Below are 21,654 nucleotides of genomic sequence, written 5' to 3' on the forward strand. Positions count from 1 at the left end.
TACTTTTAATCTATATGTGTCTTTATACTTAAAATGGGTTTCTCATAGACTACACAGAGTTGGGTTTTGTCTTTATCTTTGTCTTTTTGAATCATACTTCAATGTATTGTCATTGTCGATCTGTGAACAAGTATGTCTTTTTCCCATGAAGGGAGATCCTTTTCAATCTGCTGTAACACGTGCCCACACATCTTCAACTTGAAAATGTAGCTTTTCAAGCTTTAGTAAGACTATTCCTTTTTCACTTTCACAATTTTTAGGCTGCTGCCGGAAGTCTTCTTGGCATCTGTTTTGAATTCTGTTGTCAGTGCGTCTCTCACTGCTTTTGCAAAGATCTGGAAGTATCCGATGTAGCTGAGCCCAGCCTGTCACCAGTACACCACCATGATGTCTCAAAGAGTGAGCACCTTTGACCAAATCGCAAGGACGTGTTATCGCTGGCCTGGCGGAAGCCCAGCTACAGGAAGTCAGGCCCCAGAAGCAGAAGGGGCAGGGCCCTACACCAGCCAATCCTGCCACCTCTTGCCCTGCTCCACCTCCCGAATGGCCACTGCTGCCCACCAGGAGCCAATCAGGTCTCGTTTTTTTGAGCCACTCTGACAATCTCTGTCTTTTCATTGGCTCGTTTAGACCATTGGCACTCAAAGTGATTCTTGATACGGTTAGGATAATATTTAATCGTATTTGTTACTGTTTTCTGTTTGGTTCCCTTGTTCTTTGTTACTATTATTGCCTTCCACTCTTCCTCTGTCTTTTGTAGTTTCATTAAGCACTTCATTTTCTCTCCTTTCTTAGTAAGTACGTTATACCTTTTATTTTTTATTGATTTTTTTACTGGTTGCCCTGGATTCTGCAATATACACTTACAACTCATCCAAGCGCACTGCCAAATAACACTACACTGCTTTCTGGGTAGTGTGAGTACCTTATATAACAAAATAATCCTAATTCCTCTCTCCTGGCCCTTGTTTCCTTGTCATTCATTTCACTTATATATAAGCATTCATAAGCATATATACACATAAGGGATATACATAAGCACCCATAATTGAATACATTCCTGCTATTATTATTATTTTATTTTATTTTATTATTATTATTATTATTATTATTATTATTATTTTGAACAGAGTGTTATCTGTTAGGTCAGTTATGAGTAGGAAAAATAAGTTTTTATTTGACCTTCACTTACTCCTTCTCTGATGTTCTTCCTCTCCTTATGTAGATCTGTTTTTTTTTTTTTTTTTTTTAATTAAAACGTTTATTTATTTTTGAGAGACAGAGAGAGGCAGAGCACAAGTGGGGTAGGGGCAGAGAGAGAATGAGACACAGAATCCGAAGCAGAGCCCGACGGCGGGGCTCGCACTCGGACGGAGAGATCACGACCTGAGCCGAAGTTGGACGCTTAACCAACTGAGCCACCCAGGCGCCCCTCTGGGTTTCTGACCTATAGCATTTCTTTCTCCCTAAAGAACTTCCGTGAACATTTCTTGCAAGGCAAAACCACTGGCAACAAATTCCCTCAACTTTTGTTTGTCCAAGGAAGTCTTGGTTTCTCCTTCGCGTTTGAAGGACTAATTTCTCAGGATTCAGAAGTCCAGACTGGCATTCTTTTTCCTCTCAACTCTTTAAATACTTCGCTCTGTTGTCTTCTTGCTGACAGTCAGGGTTGTTTTTGTTTTTGTTTTTGTTTTTGTTTTTTTTAAGCTGAAGACAAGTGCAACGTTAAAGACATACATTGCAAACCCGTTTGCTCATCAGTGACCCTTGTGACTTTGCTGAATGAGACGACAGTTATTGAATACGACATCAAAGCTGCCGTCACGACATGCTGTTAAGTTCAAACTGAATCATTGCTTTTTTCTCTATCACTTTCTTACATCTAGAAAATCAACAGAACATTAAGCCAAAGCTCTGATTCTGTCGTTTGCCAGTTTCCATGGTACATACACTCCCACGCTGGCTGATTTCAAACTACCAACATGGTGTGTGATCAAATGCAGGGCTGCAAGAGCACCACAGCAGCCCATGTGATCTGGGATTTTAGTTCCACCGTAAAGATACAGTAGATGGAAGCGTCCTCAAGGGCACAGATACTAGTCAAATGTTGTGAACTAATTAGGAAGTAACGCGTTTCGGGTTTTTATTCCCTTAGTTTTAACACAATGCATTTAATCGTAATTTCACATCATCCACCTTGTTAATAACGGCAATGCTGATCAACCACCCAGCTCGCAAGGTGCCTGAAAATTTAACCACTGGCTCTCAGGAGTTGGTCCGCGCTGACTCCAGCATGCCGCCGGGTAGTATTGTGGGGAGGACGGTGTCCGGTGAAGGAGGGGGGGAAAAGCAGTGAGAATAAAGGGCAAGTTCACCTAGATCGCCAGCCCTTGTTGCCCTGATTCCCTTAGGGAAGCCCATTGGAGAGTGCCTGTGACCTGTTAAAATGGATTTCAAAACGCAAGGGGCTGGCCTTGCAAAGTCTCTTCCCACACACCAGTAAAATCATCTTTCCATTGTTTCATTCCCTATGGCTTAACTCTTGGAAAAGCGTATGTGTTTCTTCTGCCAATTCTAGCCCCTTCTCTTCCACAGAAAGTTAGACACAAGCCCTGAGATGAAGGCTCCCCTCCCCCCACACACAACCCAGGGCTCACTGGGTTCTACCACAACGCACGCAGCTGGGAAATTGGGTTTCTGCCAGTTAATACGCCCTTGCCCCCCCCCCCCCTTGTCTCTGTGGCTTTGTCAGCAGGACCCCACGGCATGTGGAGGTGTTCTCTGAAGTTATGGAACAAATCAGATGTGAGACGCCAGAACCTTTTAAAGCTCAGTCATCCAAGTTCAGCCTTGAACTGAGTGACCAGATTTCGGGATGGTCTGCCAGAGCCCCGCCTCTTCTTTGTGCTCTAAGAGGACTTAGCGGGGCAGAGCTCGCAGAGGGAGCTAAAGAGGGGAGGGGGGCCGTTTCTGCTCAAGGCTGGGCTTGCTGAGCCGCTTTCCCGGCTTCAGCAGTCTGTGCACTTGACTCGGACTTCTTGGGAACAGCCAAGTGATTTAAAAGCCCGAAAGGAGATGAGCAATCCTCGAGACTCAGGCAGAAAAAGTCCCAGCGACACAGGAAGCCATCTGGTTCCTGATGCATAACTAGTCGGGAGTGTCAGCTCTGCCTGACACTGACCTCGCTCTGCCGTGGCACCTTCAAGCAGCTGCTGGGCTCCTCACCGGGCTCCCTTCTCTTTCTTCACTGGCTGATGGATCTCAAGGGGCTCCTCTCCTTGAACTTCCTGCTGTTTCTCTCCCTGGCTTTTGAGCTGAGCTGCGGAACAGGTAAGTGCTCATCTGTTTGAGGGTCTGAGTCCCACCATTACCTGCCAGGACTCAGCCAGCCCAAGGAGAGAGAGAGAGAGAGAGAAGTCAGCAGGGGCTGGGGGCTGTGGCTTGGCTGCCTCCTCCTCGGGGACTGGTTCTGAGTTTCTCCTGATTCTTTCAAAGAGGAAGGAATATCATGGGTTCCTGGAGCCTGGATTTTAAGGCTCAGTCTTACCAACGCTGGGAGACCAGGAGCCCTAAGCCAAAGGCACTGGCCACGTTCCAGACCAGCCTCTCAGGGCGAGAAGCTGTGTGGTCAAGTTTCTGGTTGAGCGGTTGGTTTTGCATCTGGCAAAGACCCAGGCTGTGGGGCTGAGATGGACGGGCTGAGCTCTGAGAGGAGACTCTTACATCCCTCCCCTCGGAGGGGATCCTCACACACGCGAGCAGACAAGCCAGAAACATGGTCCAACAACAAAGAGGGGCCGCCGCCGTGCGAAAAGAAGTTAGAAGTGAAAACCCCAGGCATCAGCTGAGAACAGGCAGTGGCCACAGTGCGGTCGTACCGGTGGCTACTTTCCTGGAAGGGAACCTTCCACGGCAGCAAGCGGGGGAGAGGCCAGGATTTTTGGTGTCCAGGGCTGGTTACAGGAAGTGGGAAATGCGAATTGGGAACTCTCAAGGGTCAGGGCATCTCCAGCCATAGTGCCAGACGCATCAGAGAGCCTTTGCGCCTGGGCTCTGCTCCTGCCTTTCTGGCTCGTGTTCCTCCGAAGGCGCGCTGGTGTTCTGTTAGTAGTCTCAGGGCTATGAGAAAAGGGATTTGAGACTAAAAAGGCCCCGCGAGAAGGGACTTTGGGCTCCCTGAGGAGTGCTTAAGCGTCTTGAGTTCGATCAGACTTGGGGAGGCAGCTTGGCGTGGAAGCAGCTTTAGGGAAGGTGGGGGGAAATCCTGAGGCTCCGGTGTTTTGCCCTTGGGGTTTTCAAGACCGCAAATCCATTAAGGACTTTTCCAGGAAAAGCCCAGAGATACGCTAGGGATGTCGGAAAGGCTGCACATGGGGTCTCTCTTTTGTTAGACTGCCAGATAAAGGGGCCCTTCCTTGACCCCCGGTTCCCTCAGAATCAGGCAGACCCTTGGCTCCTGCTTTCTGAGGGCTCAGGGCTCAGGGCTCAGAAAGCCAAACTGATCCACTTCAAGCCCTTCCAGGTGCGTCCCATTTGTGACTTTCCCACCTGGGGATATTTCTGAGTGACCGTCAGGAGGGATGGGGTTGAACAGTGGCATGGTAGTTTTAAATCTCTGGGCTTGCTTGTCTGCTGGCCAGCCTGGCCCACGGTGTCCCCATGGCGTCCACCAGGTGCTTCATTGGAGGCTTGGGGCTCCCTGGTTACTGAGCAGCAGCCCAGCCCCGTGGGGCGTGTCTACCCAATAGGCGGCAGCTGTCTTCTCTGAAACACACACACACAATTTTTAGTGTTTTTATTTTTAAATACACCCACTTTTGTGAAACCCCGGTTAAATACAGACGGAAATGCTTTGCAAGTGGGACAGGTCAACCATGACAGTTATTCAACCAAGAAGCGTGATTCTTGTAAAATCAGGACCCAGTCTCCCTCCCGTCTCTACTCGGCTTGCCTCCCAATTCCGAGTCAGAATTGTAAAAATCAAAAAGTCCACATGTCCCTTCCCCTAATAAAGTGAATTTTCCATTCCCTCAATGGTATTTTTTTTTTAAGTAGACTTTATTTTTAGAGCAGTTTGGGGTTCACAGCACAAATGAGCAGAAGGTACCAAGATTTCCCCCTACTCCCACACATGCACAGCCTCCCTATTACCAGCATCCCCCACCAGAGGGATGCGTCTATTGCAACGGATGAATTGCCCCAAGGGGATTTTGTATTCCTCCGTGGGGGTCCACCCCACCTCCTTCTCACACATGAAGGTCAAGAGTGTGGGTTCCAGACTTGGCCCGACTTTGTTCACCTGCCTGTTCCATCCCGAGACGGAGGCCTCAGCACCTTCTATTTCTCAAAAGCTTTACTAAAGCCATCACCTTCACGTCTCTGGCACCAGACTGGAAAGCAGAACGCCAGGGCTATTCGGTTTTACCCATAGACTGACTTTGGACAATCCCGTTCAGCAACCGTCTATTAAGACACACGATGGGGCAGGCGTTGGTGAAGTGTGCAGGAAACATCAACCGCAGCCTCTGCCCAGCACCTGACATGGTGTCTGGTAAAGGAGAGCCCTTCCACAAATGTTTGTTGAATGGATAATAATAGTAAGCACAGCCTGCTTGCTTTATACCAGGCACCGTGGGTTCCAAGTGCTTTATGTGTATCATTCATTGAATTCTCACACCAACCCTATGAGATATGTGTTATTGTCGTTACCGTTACAGTTTTACCCAAAAAGGAATGAGAGGCACAGAGTAGTTTAACAGTTTCTCTGCAGTCACACAGCCTGACTTCAGAAGCCTCGATAAATGACGCTAGATAAACTTTTGCTCGGTGGGGGAGGGGATGCCAAAATCCATATCCAGGTCCCACGGTGAATATTAGAATATGTTACCTATAATTGGAGCATGTAAGTTCCTTTTAATTGAATGGAAGTACGGGAATATTCAAAAGATGAGAGAAGGTGATAAGATCATAGAAGGAAGTAGAGGGCGTCTGGAAGTATCTGGTCTGGAGTTTGGAAAGTGGATAGGAACTGCTTTCATCAAGTAAGTTTTCGTTTAATGTTTTGTGTGAGCTAGTTTGTTTATTGGAAGGGTATCATGCATACGTCTATAAAACTTCCTCAGTACAAAAGGGTATACAGTGGAGACAAATCCCCCTTCTGCCTCGTGTGTCTTCCCAAATACATACATCTGGTAGGTTGGGTTTTTATAGGACTTGAAGAGAATATTCCAGATGAAGGCACCAATGCAGAGGTGAAGGGTTCTGAGTGTTCAAGGGGAAATGGCAAGTGGTCTGTTGAGCTAAAGCCCAGGGTCTACAGCCACGGCTTTTCCCTGTCCTCACCTGGCAAGCGGGGACAAAGGTCCCCACCGTTTGCCCCCATCCTATACTCCTGAGGGGTGGCGTCAAGGTAAAACGTCCTGATTTGGGAGAGAGGAGAACTTAGCCTCTCTGTTCATTCACTTATTCATCTCATTCAGTGTTTTGTTCTCTTGAGCAACTGAGTTTCTGCTATGTTCCAGCTGGGCGTTAGGACTCCAAGTGGACAAAACAGACCCAGTGACTACTCCTGGAAGCTTATTCTTAAGTCATGATGACAGGCACAGATCAGGGTTAAAAGCGTGATGGATGAGACGCAGGTGTGATACAAAGGCACGGGATCGGGCGCCTGGGTGGCTTGGTCAGTGAAGCGTCCGACTTCGGCTCAGGTCATGATCTCACGGTCCCTGAGTTCGAGCCCTGCGTCAGGCTCTGTCCTGACAGCTCAGAGCCTGGAGCCTGTTTCAGATTCTGTGTCTCCCTCTCTCTCTGCCCCTCCCCTGTTCATGCTCTGTCTCTCTCTGTCTCAAAAATAAATAAATGTTAAAAAAAAAATTAAAAAAAAAAACAAAAACAAAGGCACAGGAGGCACTGGCAGGGAGGCCTAGACTATGCCAGGGGTCAGAGGCAGAGACCTGAAAGACAGAAGGAGGCAGCCAGGGAAATACAGGGGGGGCAACAGGCGTTCAGGCTGGGGTAAATGCAAATACTCTGAGACAGAAAGACCCAGCAACATCAAGGAACAAGGGAAAAGAGGATGGTTCATGGGACTGCAGCTTACAAAGCAGGCTTGGACAAGTTATCTTTTCTCCCTGGGCCTAGATCTGCCGCAAGAAGTGAGAGCTGTTAAGGGCCGCCCCCTCCTCCACTCGAAAGAAACGCTATAGGGAGATGTGAAAGCGTCATGGCGGCAGAAAAATGGAGGGCGGGGGGTGGCTGTCATTAGGTAGAATCCCATCTCGTGAAGGGTTGGCTAAATGCTGCTGATTTCAGGAAAATATCCATGGGTCCACGTGAATCACTCTACTTTCTAAGTAGAATTACCCTTGAAGAAAGTGAGTTGGTGTTTCCTCCAGACGATTTAGTAAACAGGGGCTGACTGAATCAGAGACCCACTGGAAAACACTCATCAGACGGTAGGAAGTTTCAGGAGCAGGGACTCCACTTGAAGGGTTTTGTGAACCACTTTAAAGTCCCCCTATTTTTTTCCACTTGTGTTTAGGTGGTGCTGGTTTCTAGTCCCCCCTCCCGCCCCAGCCACTGACACAGAGTCAGTTGGTAGGTCTTCATTCTTCGTGTGGGTTGCAGGGTGTGAGGGTCTCTTCCTGACCAAGTTTCAATGCCACTCCCCGTGAGTGAGCGTGCACACGTCACTCAGCCTGCCCTTCTCGAATCTGCTCCTTCTCTTCTTGTCCTCTTTCCCTTCCTACTTGCTTTCTTTGATTCCTTTGGTGAGGGGCTCCCCCCATCTCGTCCTGTAAACTCCTTTTCCTTCATTGTTATGAGTCTCCCCCAATGTCGCCCTTGTTTCAGCCCAGGTGGACTGCCTCGTGCCTCCCCCCACCTCGGAATCTCTAGCCCAACGCCCCCCCGGGCCCTTTACGGGCCAGTGCTGGGATTTCAGGGCATTTTTGGTGCGGAGAGGATTTGGTCTGTCCAATTCTCCAACAGCCAATCTTAGTCACAAGTCAATTGTGTCCTTTCTAAGTGCCTGCGTTACTTAACCAGGTGGTTTTGTGTTACTTTTCTGGCTTCCTTATCAACTAGAACAATCTATGCTCTCTGAGTCATGGGCTCCTTCTTTTATGAGAATTAACTTATGGTTAAGTTCAGTTATATATTGGGCACAGCTCAATAAAAGAGATTTTAGTCAGGTAATGTCATTTTTTGCAGTCGTAGATCAAACAGATATTTGCAAAAAGCTTACCACGTACCAACTACTGCTGTCGGTGTTAGAGACAAAACAATTGAACAGAATGAAATTCTTCCTCTTGGAGACTTGCATCCTAGCCAGGGACACAGAAATAAAATAAGCAAATATGCAATGTATCACCAGACAGTGGTAAGTGTGCAATCGGTAGGAGTGCTATTTTCCATATAAAATGGTCAGAGCCAGTTTCTCAGAGGAAATAATTTTTTTGAGCAGAAACCTAAAATGAAGTGGAGGACTGAGCTGCCTAGATATGGAAGGGAAGAGATTTCCAGAGAACAGCAAAAGCCAAAGCTTGGAGCTGGGAATGATCTTGGTGAGGTGTGTGAGCCGGTGTGACCGGAGTGCAGTGAGTGGAGAGAGAGGGCAGGAGAGGGGTCAGGGGCGGGGTTGCTCACCATCTTTGAAGCCATAATAAAGCCTTTGGATATTTTTTGCATGGGTGCTAGAAAGCCCTGGAAGTTTAAAAGCAAGAGAGAGACAAAAGCTGACATAGGTTTAAAAGATGACTCCGCCCGCTGTATGGATGCCGGGGGATGAGTTGGAAGCCAATGGCCATGCCAGGCTATGACGATGGTGGCAGAAATGAGGGAGGTTCTAAGTGCTAGGATTGCAGATCTTTTCCGACGGTAGAGCCAACAGGATTTGCTGATAGACTGAATGCAGAGTATGAGAGAAGGAAAGGAGTCAAGGATGATTCCAAAGGCTTCGGTCTGAGAATTCAGGAGAGTTGTAATGCCGTTGGTAGAAGGGGCTATAGAACCAAGAGTTCATCTGCTGAGTTTGCAGTGCCCTTCAGACCTCCGAGTGCTGATCCGTGTAGGCAGTTTGGGAGGGAGATCTATCTCTGCAAGCATTCCAGAAGTATGCAGCCCATGCAGCTGGATGAACGTGGCTGGGAGAGAGGAGGTCTGAGTACTGAGTCCTGGCATGCTCCAATATTTAGAGGTTAAGAGCAGCAGGTTCCAGTCAAGGAAACTGACAAGGGGCAGCCAATGAAAGAGGAAGAAAACCAGGGGAGCGTGATGCTCCAGGGGACTGAATGAAGACTGTTTCAAAGAGGGAGTGGGGAACCATGTCAAGTGCTCCTGAGAAAGCAAGATGAGAATGGAGAATGGACTTGGCGCCACGGTGCATACAATGACCTCGACGAGTGACCTTGCAGTGAGTAGTAAGGAACAGCAGCTGCCAGGAGCGGGCACAGGAAAATGGGTCAGGAAATGGAAACAGAAAATATCAACACACATTAAAGGGCTTGGCAATAAAGGAAAAGAGAGATATGAGGCAGCGGCTAGGGATGAACCTGGGGTCAGGGGAGGGGTTTGTAAATGAGGGAAGTTACAAGTGGGTTTATTGTGTATTGATGGAAATAACCCACAACATTCTATGCCAATAACGAAGCTGATGATGCAAGGGATGAGGGCAATTGCGAGAGCAAATTCTTGAAATGGGCGAGTGCTCCGTGAAGGAAGAGGCTAGACCTAAGGGGAGCACAGACTACCCATCTAAGTAGGTAGGTTTCCTGGTGGTGGCTACAAATGGAAATTCTCCTCTTGTTTCTACTACTTTCTCAGTGAAATGAGAATCAGAGTCAACAGCTGAGGTCATCAGTTTGAGAAGAGGAGAGGAGGTGTTAAATAGTCAGCAGTAGGATCCCTTACAGTGATTTGAAAGGTTTGGTTTTGGGTTTCTTTTTCTTTTTCTCTCTCTCTTTCTCTCTCTCTCTCTTTTTCTTTTTTCTTTCTTTCTTTCTTTCTTTCTTTCTTTCTTTCTTTCTTTCTTTTTCTTTCTTTTTTTGGTTGTTGTTGTTGGCTCAGCTCTTTTGAAAAAGAGAAGTAAAATAATTTCTCACCCTTGATATTGGGAACTATTTAACAGTTTTTTTGGAGAGCAAGAATTCCACAGTTTGAACCCTGGGCTTACTACCTGCCTGGCTCCACACCCCTCAGACTTTTCTCTTTCTTTGTCATCTGAAAAATGACGTTCTGTAGCCTTGGTGTCCTGGGCTCACAAGCTCCGAATCAGCTTCGGTTGCTTTCCACCCTTCATATTATGTACCCAGTGGTGGTGAGAAGTCTGGTCAAGGAATTAGCAGACCCGGATTACGTGACTTTAGGGATGTCATTTAACTTTTCCACATCTTCGCTTCTCTGTGCCTTCACTATAAATCTGAGTTGAGAGAATTCTCTCCTAGACCAAAGAAATCCAGTGTCCCAGTTAGTCTGTACACCTCCGTTATAAAAAAAAAAAAGAAGATGTGGTTTATATATACAATGGAATACTACTTGGCAGTGAGAAAGAATGAAATCTGGCCATTCGTAGCAATGTGGATGGAACTGGAGGGTATTATGCTGAGTGAAATAAGTCAGGCAGAGAAAGACAGATACGATATGTTTTCACTCATATGTGGATCCTGAGAAACTTAACAGAAGACCATGGGGGAGAGGAAGGGGGGAAAAAAGTTACAGAGAGGGAAGGAGGCAAACCATAAGCGACCCTTGAATACTGAGAACAAACTGAGAGGGGAAGGTGGGCGATGGGCATTGAGGAGGGCACCTGTTGGGATGAGCACTGGGGGTTGTATGGAAACCGATGTGACAATAAATATTTAATGTAAAAAAAAATTTAAGATTTCCATTGGGATTTTTGAAACATTGAGAATACAGCGGGACTATCGTGACTGTCCTTATTGGCTGCTAAGCACCTGGCAGTGCCAGGGAGAGGCCGGGAGGAAGAAGGAGCACCTATATTCTGTCATTCCTGATCCACAGAGAGGATGTGATTCTCAAAAACTTACACAATAAGGGACTTTCTTCTTCCTCCTCCCACAGGTGAGAGCTTGATGAATTGTCAAGAGGTCACCAAGCAGTTGGGAGGAAATTTGCTGCTGCCCCTGGCATCTGAAGGCATAAGTAAGAGCATGAACAAGAGCATCCACATCCTGGTCACAAAGTCAGAATCACCGCAAAAAAATGTCAAGAGGAAAATCATGTCTCTGAGTCTGCCAGAAAGGGCCTCTCTACGCTTTCTGGAAAATGGCTATAAATTCCATCCGGAAAACCTGAAGCTGGAGATCCTGCAAAGCAAGAAGGAAAATGAGGGCTGGTACTTCACGACCCTGGAGGAGAACTTTTCAGTTCGCCATTTTTGTCTGCAGCTGAAGCTCTTTGGTAATGACAGGGTTTCCCCAGTCCCCACCAGGCGGGGGTGGGGGGTGGGTGGGCAGCGATAGTCCCTTGCCTAAGAATTTAGCGAGGGTTCCAAGATTGGGAGTGACTTTTAAAGATCAGCAAGTCCAGGGTGTTTAAACTGTGGTTTAGGAAGAGGTTTTAGAGATTCGCAAATCTTTTTTGTCCAAATGGCCCATTGGTGGTAGCTGAGAGCACTAATTACTACCCCCATTTGCCAAAGACGAGGAGCCTAGCTGCGCACAGACTACAGGGCCTAGGAGCCTGAGAGTCTCAATTTGCAAATAAGACTTGGCTTGAAAAAGGGTTTTGTTTTTCCCCCGATTTTTAAAATGTTTGAATGCCGCGGATCAAGTCCGACCTCTTTTCCATAGATGAAGACATTGAAATCCACAGGACCGTCATGTGCTTACACACGTCCTCGTGGCTGGTCCCCTGCACTAGGGGCCTGGGCAAAGGAGAGCTGAGTCTCAGCCCATGGACCACTCCCACGCCCCATGCCCAGGAACAGGACCACATCCACCTGCTAGAAGGGCTCTTCTTTTTTTTTTTTTTTTTTTTTGTCATCGCAACAGAGACTCTGGTTATAAAGTCGCTTAGTTGCAGAACTTAAACTAGAACCTAGGTCTATCTGAGTCCAAGGCCAGTGCTTTTTTTGAGCCTCTTTAACTGCCAGCCCCTCTCGAATGCACCCAGAGTTTGTGTCTTTCAAGCCCAGAGGCTCCTTTATAGAGAGACTTATCTCTGAGATGGGATAGACAGCCTCACCTACCCAGCATTTCTTTGAAATCCCCAGATGCCTACAGGGGGACATCAGGAGAGTCCTTCCCCCTCCTCCACACAGTGTATGCAGACTCCCTTCAGCCCCCTGACAGGTACCAGGGAGTTCTGGCCACTCCAGTAGTGCCCCCCAGGGACGACCCATCATGCATTTTCCAGAACAGTTCATTGCCTTTGTCACATCTTGTCACCTAAATTCTTACCTTGGAAAGTGCGGTCTATGCAACCACGAGAGTCTTCTCGAGTCCAAGGAAGAAGCTGGATTTCAGAGTCAGACAGACCTAGGTTCTGAGCTCACATAATATGTGACCCCTGCCATCCCTGCGGGACTCAGTGTCTTCACCTGTAAGATGGGAATACTTATCACTAGTAGGCTACGATTGTTGAGAAAGTTGTTGAGAAGATTAAAGGCTATGATGAGCGTGCAGTGCCAGAATCGTGTCTGTCCTACAGTAATCGCTAAATAAATACAACCTGCTCCCTGGCCTCGGCTATTTCATGGCATTAGAGTGAGCACCCCTTCCCAACACACACTCTAGATAAAAAACCCCACCACCCAGTCATTCTTTCAGATCTAGGAGGTAATACTCAAGTATCAGATCAGGAGTATCAGCAAGAGGAGGTAGGTTCCTAACAGTAGTGATAGGAGGGGACGAAACGACGGATTTTTTTTCTCTATTTCGTCCCGAGCTCGCACCGGAAGGGAGCGTGGTGGAGAGAGAGGGATTTGGGGAACCAGTAAGTCCCCACTAGAATAAACCGCACTGCAGACCCACAGGGAAGGAAAAGCACCATCGGGTTGCATTTTCTTCTGACGAAAAGGTCCAGTCAGAATCCCAGGGGGTTCACTTGAGTGAGGCCTTCTTTCCTCCACCTCCTGACAGAACAGGTCTCCACTCCGGAAATAAAGGTGCTGAACTGGACCCAGGAGAACGGAAACTGCAGCTTGACGCTGGCCTGCGAAGTGGAGAGGGGGGACCATGTGGCTTACAGCTGGAGGGAGGAGACGGGCGCCGACCCACCGGTCTCGGCCAACAGCTCCCACCTGCACCTCAGCCTGGGCCCTCAGCACGTCCACAACGTCTACGTCTGCACCGTGAGCAACCCCATCAGCAACCACTCGCAGACCTTCACCCCGGGGTCCGTGTGCATGCCAGATCTGCCAGGTGAGTGCCCTGGTGGGGGCCGGTGTGGCACATTGACGACACGGGCTCCGCCCCCAGCTGGAACCAATGGTTCCTGCCTCCACCCTGGTAACGACACTTTACATTTTTCTCTACGCTTGATAAAAGCTTCCTCGGGTGCGTTCAGTGGGTGCCTGCCGCTCGTGATCGCCGGGAGGGCATTCTGCTCAGTTCCCAGCCGAGGGAAACGATGGAGTCAGACCCAGAGCGCGGGCCTCCCCGTTGTGATTCTTCCTTTCCCCTCCTGTCTTGGCTCTAACCCGCAAGGGTGGCAGGTCTCGACTCCCCAGTGCACGGTCCGCTCATGGTGGGACAGGTCTGCACCATCGATAAGACTTGTTGACCCCCTCCGTGCAGCAAATTGGGCACGGCTATGAGACCTGACCTGTGCTCTCCAGCCACATGGTGTGATGACAAGACGTGAAGCATCTGCTCAGTAATGGAAAGCAGGGTATAATGAAGGGCCACCTGTTAGTGGTATGGACCGTGAACCTCATAGCAAGTCGGATGTCCCGGGGAGTTAGCTCTCTGACCAAGACCTGGATTGTGGCGTTCGGGAATGATGACAAACCACATAGTACTTTGTTATTGGCAGAGCGCTTTCAAAGGTCTCATCTGCTTTGTCTTCACAATGACCCTCCCGGTTAAGTGTTATCGCCACCCTCATTTGACAGACGAGGAAGGTGAAGCTCGTAGCATTTAAGTACCCTCCCCATGCTTCCTCGAGGTTTAGCACCTAAGCCTCCACCTTCTGACTGCTCATTCTCCAGGAGGCACAGCATCATTATTCTGCTATCAAAAGGAAGGGAGGGCCGATTAAGTGGCCATCTGAGGGTGGAAGCTAGCTAGACAGACCGCTGACCCTTTTCAATGACAGATCCTGTGTCCGTGCCTCGGGTGGGTTCAGGGACAGAAGGACCTGGCTGCTGGCCCTCCGAGCATTACTGATGCCCTGACGTTCTCCTTTCTGCATCCAGTGCGGGGAACAGGAGCCATTCCAAGGGGACTTCAGCCCGCTGTAGACTTGGTGTGTCTATGAGGGAGGCGTTCTAGGGTTTGCGGAAGGTGTCCCCAGTGGCTCTGGACCCAGTGCCACTCTGCTTACTTGCAAGCGTAAGGCCTCTTAACCTGTCTGAGGCTTAGATTCTTTATCTAAAATCGTAACCGCTGACAGGTCTTAACTGTTTACTATATGCCACTTGTGTGGCCTCGCACTCAATTCTCACAGCCACCAAAGAGCATCAGTACACCCCCACTTCACAGATGAGGAAGCAAAGACATAGGAAGGTCACACACAGAGCACGTAGCAGGGCTGAGCTGTCTGATCCTGGAATCCTCCTAAGTAGTCGTGGAAAACATGATAGGCTTGAAACGCCTCGTAAATAATTGTAAAAATGCAAGGTTTTTTCTTGAGGCTTCTGTGGTCATAGCAAACCTCCTGGAGCAAAGACAGGGCATGAAGAGTTTTACCCCGGCCTATCTCAAAAAAAGGAAGGACTCTCTCTGTGCTTTTCTCTGTGGTTCAAGAAGAATTTAATTAGTGCTTTCCAAAGTCTTCATAGGTCACGAAGCTCTGTCCAGAGTCAATATTCTATGATTCGCTTTGCACGTACAGTAGGAAGAAGGCTAACCAAAGTTTACAAGGGATATTTGCTGCTAGGGCTGCCGTGACCGAGTTCCAGCAACGGGGTGGTTTCAACTACCAGAATGTATTGCCTCACAGTTCTGGAGACTAGAAGTCCAGAATCACATGGTTGGTAAGGCTGGTTGTTTCTGAACCTGTGAGGAAGAGGTCTGTGGAGGCCCCTCTCCGTGGCTGACAGGTGGCTGCCTTCTCCTCGTGTCTCTTCACACTCTCTTCCCTCAGAGCCTATCTCCGTTCAGATTCCCTCATCTTATAAGGGCACCAGTCATGTTGGATCAGGGCTCCCCTGTAATCGGTTTTCTGGTGTTGCCATAAGAGAAGACCACAGACTGGGTGTTTGAGTGACAGGAATTCATTTTCTCACAACTCTGGAGGCTACAAGTCCAAGATCAAAGTGTTGGCAGGGCTGGGCTTTTTCGCTGAGGCCTCTCTCCTTGGCTTGCAGATGGCCACCTTCTTGCTGTGCCTCCCTATGGTCTTTCCTCTGTGTGTGCACACATCTCTTCGTGTGCCCGGATTTCCTGTAAGATTGGATTGGAGCCCATCCTAATGGCCTCATTTTAACTTCATCGCCCATTTTAAGATCCCGTCTCCAAATACATTTGCATTCTGAGGTACTAAGGGTTAAGGCTTCAAAATATGAGTTGGGGAGGGACAGAGTTCAGCTCATAACGCCACCCGAGTGATCTCATTTCAACTTGATCACCTCTGTAAAGACACTGTTTCCAAATAAGGTCACATTCTAAAGACTTCAACATGTGAATTTTGGGGGAAGCACAGTTCAATCCATAACACAAACAGAGATCCCTCCCTCCTGCCTCTGGGGGTGGGGAACAATGGCACATCAGAACAAATTCACATAGCTGGGCTGTGGCATGCCGTTCCCAGTATACCAGGCTGCCTAAAGACAGAAAACAGAGTTCTATTAGCTTGTTGACTTGTGTTTAATGAGTATTACTAATCCTTAAAATACTGTGCTTAGTTTGACAACCTCTGTTGAGATTCCACTACGTTCCAACATTGTGCTAGGTGCTGAGTGCACGAAGACAAAAAAAAAAAAAAGACCTCCTTGCCCTTAAGGAAAGAGATCATTCTGGAAGTAGCTAATCCTAGATCGTGTAGTGGTACGGGCAGAACAGAAGTAACAAAGAAGAAGGAATGATTGAGGCTATCTGAAGGAATCAGAGAGACCATCGCAGAGGATGCGACACCAAGTGGGTTTTGGAGAGTAAATACAAATTGCCCAAGCAGATCAAAGAAAGACATTCCAGGCAGAGGGAAAAGCAGAGGCAGCTGGGTCTTGTCCTGTGTTACCCTACAGGCAATCGGAAGCGATAATCGATAGAGGAGTAACACGATCGGCTTTGCATTTCGGAGAGAGATCTCAGTGGTGTGGAGAATAGGTGGGGGCAGGGAAGAGGCAGCAGAAAGAGAAACTAGTTATGGGGAAGGGCCACCCTTGCAGTGACCCATCAAGAGATGATGAGGAGTGGCTGTTAGTTTAACAAAGACTTCATACAAGGGAAATTCCAGCCTTGGGACCGAGCGGTGGAGTCTGAGGGTTTATTGGAGATCTCTTCACTGTGCCATTTTTCTGATGACATTTGTCCAGGCTCCCAGTGGTATACTCATCCTTCTTCCAATGGCCACTTCATTATTTTACAGTAAGAAACGTCTTTGTTTGTTTGTTTGTTTGTTTGTTTGTTTGTTTCCGCTGATTCCCAGTGAGCACGGTAAGAAACATCTTAATGTCTCTTGCTAGGAAGCACCTTTATTGCCAAGTCCAAATCTTAGGGTGCTACAAAGCACTCTCGCGAGGTCACCCAGAGCATGTTGATGTGGGTCGACGGGGCGGGCCTCGCTGTTGTCCTTCGTGACCGTCTTCGGAAAGAGTTACATCTATGCCAGGACGAATAATACAAAACCTTAAGCAATTCAACTAAAAGGGAATGTCCCTGGGAGCTCCTCTTGGAAAGAAGCTACTTTTCCGTAGATCGCCAACAAGTTGGCTCAGCAAGCCTGGGTTAGCGCAGAGGAAGAGACAGGTGACACCTGCCAGTGAGCCCCAGGGGCTCCCCCTTTCTAACAAGGCCGGGGAGCACCCACTGCTACCGAGGGCAGAGGCACGTCCCTCTTCATCGTGCACCCAGTCCGGCCGGCGTGACAACAGTGGCGGAAGGGTGGAGGCTGGAAGGTACCTCATGGGCTAGAGCCTTGTCACATGGCCACCACTGCCGCAAGGGCGGCTGGCCGGCCCCGGGACTGGACAACACCCGTGCTTCCGTGGATGGATGCGGAAAAGTGTGGGCACAACCAGCAGCCTCTGCAACACAGTGTGGGTGGGATAGGCGGGCGTGAGGGGCTTTTCTGGAACCTGGAAACTCTGTGCAACTGTTCCCTTGGGTGGTCCCGGACCTCAAATTAGCGTATGGGTTGTGAGCATCCCCAATTCTGAGTGGAAGCCACCGTCGACGAGAAGGTGTTTTTTGAAGGTTGGCTGACTTCTTCAAGTCGCTCTGAGCTTTTGCAGACGGCCTTGCAGACAGAACCACATGAAAGGCAGGAAGGAGATCTGTTCTCAGACCGTTACGGCAGCACCTCACTACGTCCTGGGGGGGACTACGTTTGTTTCTCAGATTCTTTTTTGTTTTCTTCTCTCTCTCCTGGAAGAATGAGGTTTGGCGGACTTGAGGAGGGACAGCTTTTGCGTGTCTGTGGCAATGGACTTTTAGAGGTTAAAAAAAAAAAAAAAGGCCCCCCATCCTTTGCCTTGGAGGCGTGGCTCCGGGCCAAGTTGTCAGGTTTAAACCACAACCCACAGGGGAGGGGACCAAAGGTGAGGGCTCACAAATTGCGCCGGGGTTCTCGACCAGCCTCCTCAGCGGCTTCGAAGAGGCTCCAGGGGTGGAAAAAGGCCCCACCTCCTATTTAGAAACGTTCAGATTGGATTTCTTTGTGAATGAACAATGGGGCCAACGGGCCCCGGGACCACGTTGCTCTGATTTCGTTCTGAGAGGCCTCACTCACTACAGGACTGAGGAAGAAGAGGGAGAGCTGGAGTTTTCTGTCACAGGAAGCGGTGGTTTGAAAATGGGAACACAGGTGGTGCGGAGGCCGCAGGCACACAGTCTCTTCCTGATTCCATTTCATTATTATGAAGCACATGCTAAGTAGGTCAGCGCTCGGTCCCTTTGATTCCACTTCGAGCCATTCAAAAGTGACCCTGCCTTCCTTCTGAGACCTCCTTATATTTAGGGCTCTAATAATTCTTAACCAAGGGATACATGCCAGTCTTCTTTCTATGGCTTTTAATTTAATTTAACTTCCTTTATCTTGTGCTCAGTAAGTGCCCCCCCCCACCCTACATCGTATCAGGTGGTGGGGGGAGGGGGTGCGAATAAAGCTTAACACAGCGTTTACCTTCAAGAATTTACAATCTAGGTGGGACTTCTCTACCTTACCAGGTAGAAAAATATTATCGTATTAAGAAACATCGACTAAAATTCCTCTCTGGAAAGGAACAGGGTTTGTTTAGAATTGTACCTTAGTTTAAATGTTAGCGGGCAGGGGCGTCTGGGTGGCTCGGTAGGTTAAGCGTCCGACTTCTGCTCAGGTCATGATGTCACAGCTCGTGGGTCTGAGCCCCACGCTGGGCTCTGTGCTGACAGCTCGGAGCCTGGAGCCTGCTTCAGACTCTGTGTCTCCGTCTCCCTCTTTGCCTCTTCCCCACTCATGCTCTGGCTCTCTCTCTCTCTCTCTCTCTCAAAAATAAATAAACACTAAAAAAAATTTTTTTTTAATGTTAGCGGGTAGGAGGTGACACCCCTCCCCCAAAGAATTCAGCTGTGGGTTAGAGGATTCTGTGCAAGAAAGGGGACAGATGTGGCTTGTGCAGACAGAGGAAGAGAAAAAGAAGGTCTGAGCCTGTCAGATGGTGGAAAAACCCACCTGGTTCATGATGGAATCTGTTCCCTGTGACCTTTCAGATCTTCAGCAGAGGATTCACACCCACAAAATCTTGGTGTAGGTTTTTGGTTGTGTGTGTGTGTGTGTGTGTGTGTGTATGTGTGTGTGTGTGTGGAAACTGCTGAAAGCATTGAACCTTGCACCCAGGACAGCCCAGACCACAGCAAGCGGAGCCACACGAGCAAGTCTTTCGTTGTACGAGGAAGTTATCACCTGACATTGTAGGAATCATGGGCAGCCTGACAACATTCTGTCCGTATCGATCCAAATTGCTAAGGGCCGGGAGTACCTGACATTTAGTTTCCATACAAGCATCCGTATCACGAGAGAATAGTACCAAACAGAGGAGCACCACGTGCAAGGACGCCTGCTAGACAGAGAGAGAAACGAAGTCATAAGCCGACTACAGGATGGGGCTGAAGTGTCGGTGGCCAGCGAAGGGACTCCGGTGGACGTGAGATCAAACCCATCGTCTTGTCCTTCCAATCCACCAGCAGGAATCTACCGAGAATGTACTGTGTGCCAAGTCCTAGGACACCAGCAAAAGAGGGAAAGAAGTGGCCTCTGAGAGGCTAGCAGCTGGCGGGGGAGTGGAGGCTGGCCGAAGGAGGCGACAGGTGTGCACCTCGTGCTGTGCTCCAGGCACTGCTCTGGGCACCTTCGACAAAGATTTCCTCGGCTCGTCAGAGCGACTGTGCGAACTGGATATTGTCGTGCTCGCTTTGCAGTCGAGGAGACTGAGGCCCCAGAAGTTATGAACAGCCTCTCCGAGATCACAGAGCTATCAGGTGGTAGGTCCAGAATTCGAATCCCCCTGTCTGGTTCCAAATGACCTCACTGAAAGTGATCTGCACCGCAAAGATAATGGCACAACTCAGGTTCTAAGACACACGGCCTGAGCCAAGGTGCCGCAGAGTCGCGGGGCAGGGAACAAGGAGAGCTGGGACAGGTCAGGGAAACCGACACAGAGGAGGTAGCATTGGCCTGGGCGTCAACACTGGGCAGGCCCGGCAGGCAGCCGAAGGTGCGGCGGGAGGAAGGGGAGAGGGCACACCACAGGGCACGAGACGGGGCGGGTGTTGGAGGGAGGGTGTTGAGGGCATGGGCACCTCCCAGGGCTTTCCTCGCGGGGTCCCACCGCCACAGGAGAAAACACAAGACCGTGAAGTCCACAGTTCTCATCCTGCCCAGCTCCGCCATCAACCTCTCTGTGGCTCTGGGCACACCTGTCTGAATCGCAGTTCCCTCAACGTAAAAATGACTGAGTCGGGTGAGATGATGCTCCAGCTCCTCTAATATTCAAAACCTCTGTGGAGCTGTCGCTTAAATCCTCGAACAGGTTCACGTTACTTTGCATTCAAAGACTAGGAGAAGAATCCGGGCTGTGAAATCTCAGGATGACGGCCAGCTTGCCTCTCAGATCTGGCTGGATGGGCAGAAGCTGGTCGGTTATGTCATGGGACAAGGACAGCAGATGACGTTCATCCTCACGGCTCCCTGGAAAAGAAACAGGGCTGGCGTTGTTACGTGCTCTGGCCCAGTCATTTGTTCTTCAAGTAACTGTTGTCTTAGCAGGTCCCCGACATACACGAGGGAAGAAGGGAAAGGAAGTCGTCTCACGATAGTCAGACTCGCTGTCACGATTTTCTGGGCCGCCTCCATGGACCCCCGGAACATGGTGGCGCTTGGCTGCTGTCTCTGCTTCTTAGCTTAGGATTTGGGGCACTTCTCCATGCCCCTGGGGTTGGCGACATAAGCCCTGAGTAATCATTCTTTCTTTGTGCTGTCTCAGACACACATGCACCCACACACACGCGCCCCACCTGCGAAGAGGCTTCTCAGTGACCACAAGCCATTCAGAGGGGGACCGCTCGCAGGAAGTTCCAACCACAGTGGTGTCTCCATGCTTAAGTCTTAGGCTTGATATTAATCCAGGAGCCTTACAGCCACTCTCTGCTTGCACCCTGGCTCTTTGATCAGGTCACATGGCACGCCTGTCCGCTGGAGTTGGTAACTGGCAGGGTGAAAGCTTCTTCAGTCTGGGGAAGAGGGTCGATAATCAAGAGGGTCAACTGCTTACAAAGCCAGTTCAGTGAGATTCCTTGGGATGCCTTGATGTGTGAAAGGCCTAGGAAGCAAAAGGAGGAATCTTTTCAAACCCAGGAGGCAACCTCTGGTGAGCCATCAGGCTGAAGGCCCACTTGGATCTTGCCTTTTGTCGATGCCCTGAGACTTTAGCCTGTAGCTTTGGCCAACTCTGTGAATGTCACAGGTCAACTGTGCGAGTGGCGCTTGCAGGGACTCTGCTCCTCTACAACCCACCTATTCCTTCATCTCAACATCTCCCCCCACCCCCCAGTCCACCCCAAGTTCAACAACAAGCAGGCCGATTCTACAATCATCCTTATAAACTACCCTGACACATTAATGCCAACACCTGCTCTTATGCTATAGCTGGCCCTTCAATCCCACGGGTTTGAACTGGGTGGATCCACTTATATACAGATTGATTTTTATTTTTTTTACAAATACAATACGGTACTGGAAATAGATCTTCTCTTCCTTACGGTTGTCTCAACATTTTCTTCACCTTTCTTTACTGTAAGAGAACGGCATCTAATACATATAATACATCAACTCTCT

General features: G+C 49.0%; 1 protein-coding gene and 1 pseudogene across 3 annotated transcripts in view; one reads left to right on the plus strand and one right to left on the minus strand.

Moving 5' to 3' along the window:
• Positions 1-230: 230 nt before the first annotated feature.
• Positions 231-465, minus strand: LOC122212443 (annotated as a pseudogene).
• A 2,336-nt stretch (positions 466-2,801) lies between these two features.
• Positions 2,802-21,654, plus strand: part of SLAMF1 (signaling lymphocytic activation molecule family member 1) — a 35,787-nt gene continuing 16,934 nt past the window's right edge. For 2 of the 3 annotated variants that reach the window (XM_042925101.1, XM_042925100.1), the window contains exons 1-3: positions 2,802-3,330; positions 11,080-11,418; positions 13,101-13,382. In XM_042925101.1, coding sequence (XP_042781035.1) covers positions 3,255-3,330; positions 11,080-11,418; positions 13,101-13,382 — 697 coding nt within the window. In that variant the 5' untranslated portion in view covers positions 2,802-3,254. Of the gene's footprint in view, positions 3,331-11,079; positions 11,419-13,100; positions 15,407-21,654 lie in introns of those variants that run through there. The other variant, XM_042925099.1, reaches the window with a different exon arrangement.

The sequence above is a fragment of the Panthera leo genome, chromosome F3, assembly GCF_018350215.1.
Source record: "Panthera leo isolate Ple1 chromosome F3, P.leo_Ple1_pat1.1, whole genome shotgun sequence".
Lineage (NCBI taxonomy): Eukaryota > Metazoa > Chordata > Mammalia > Carnivora > Felidae > Panthera > Panthera leo.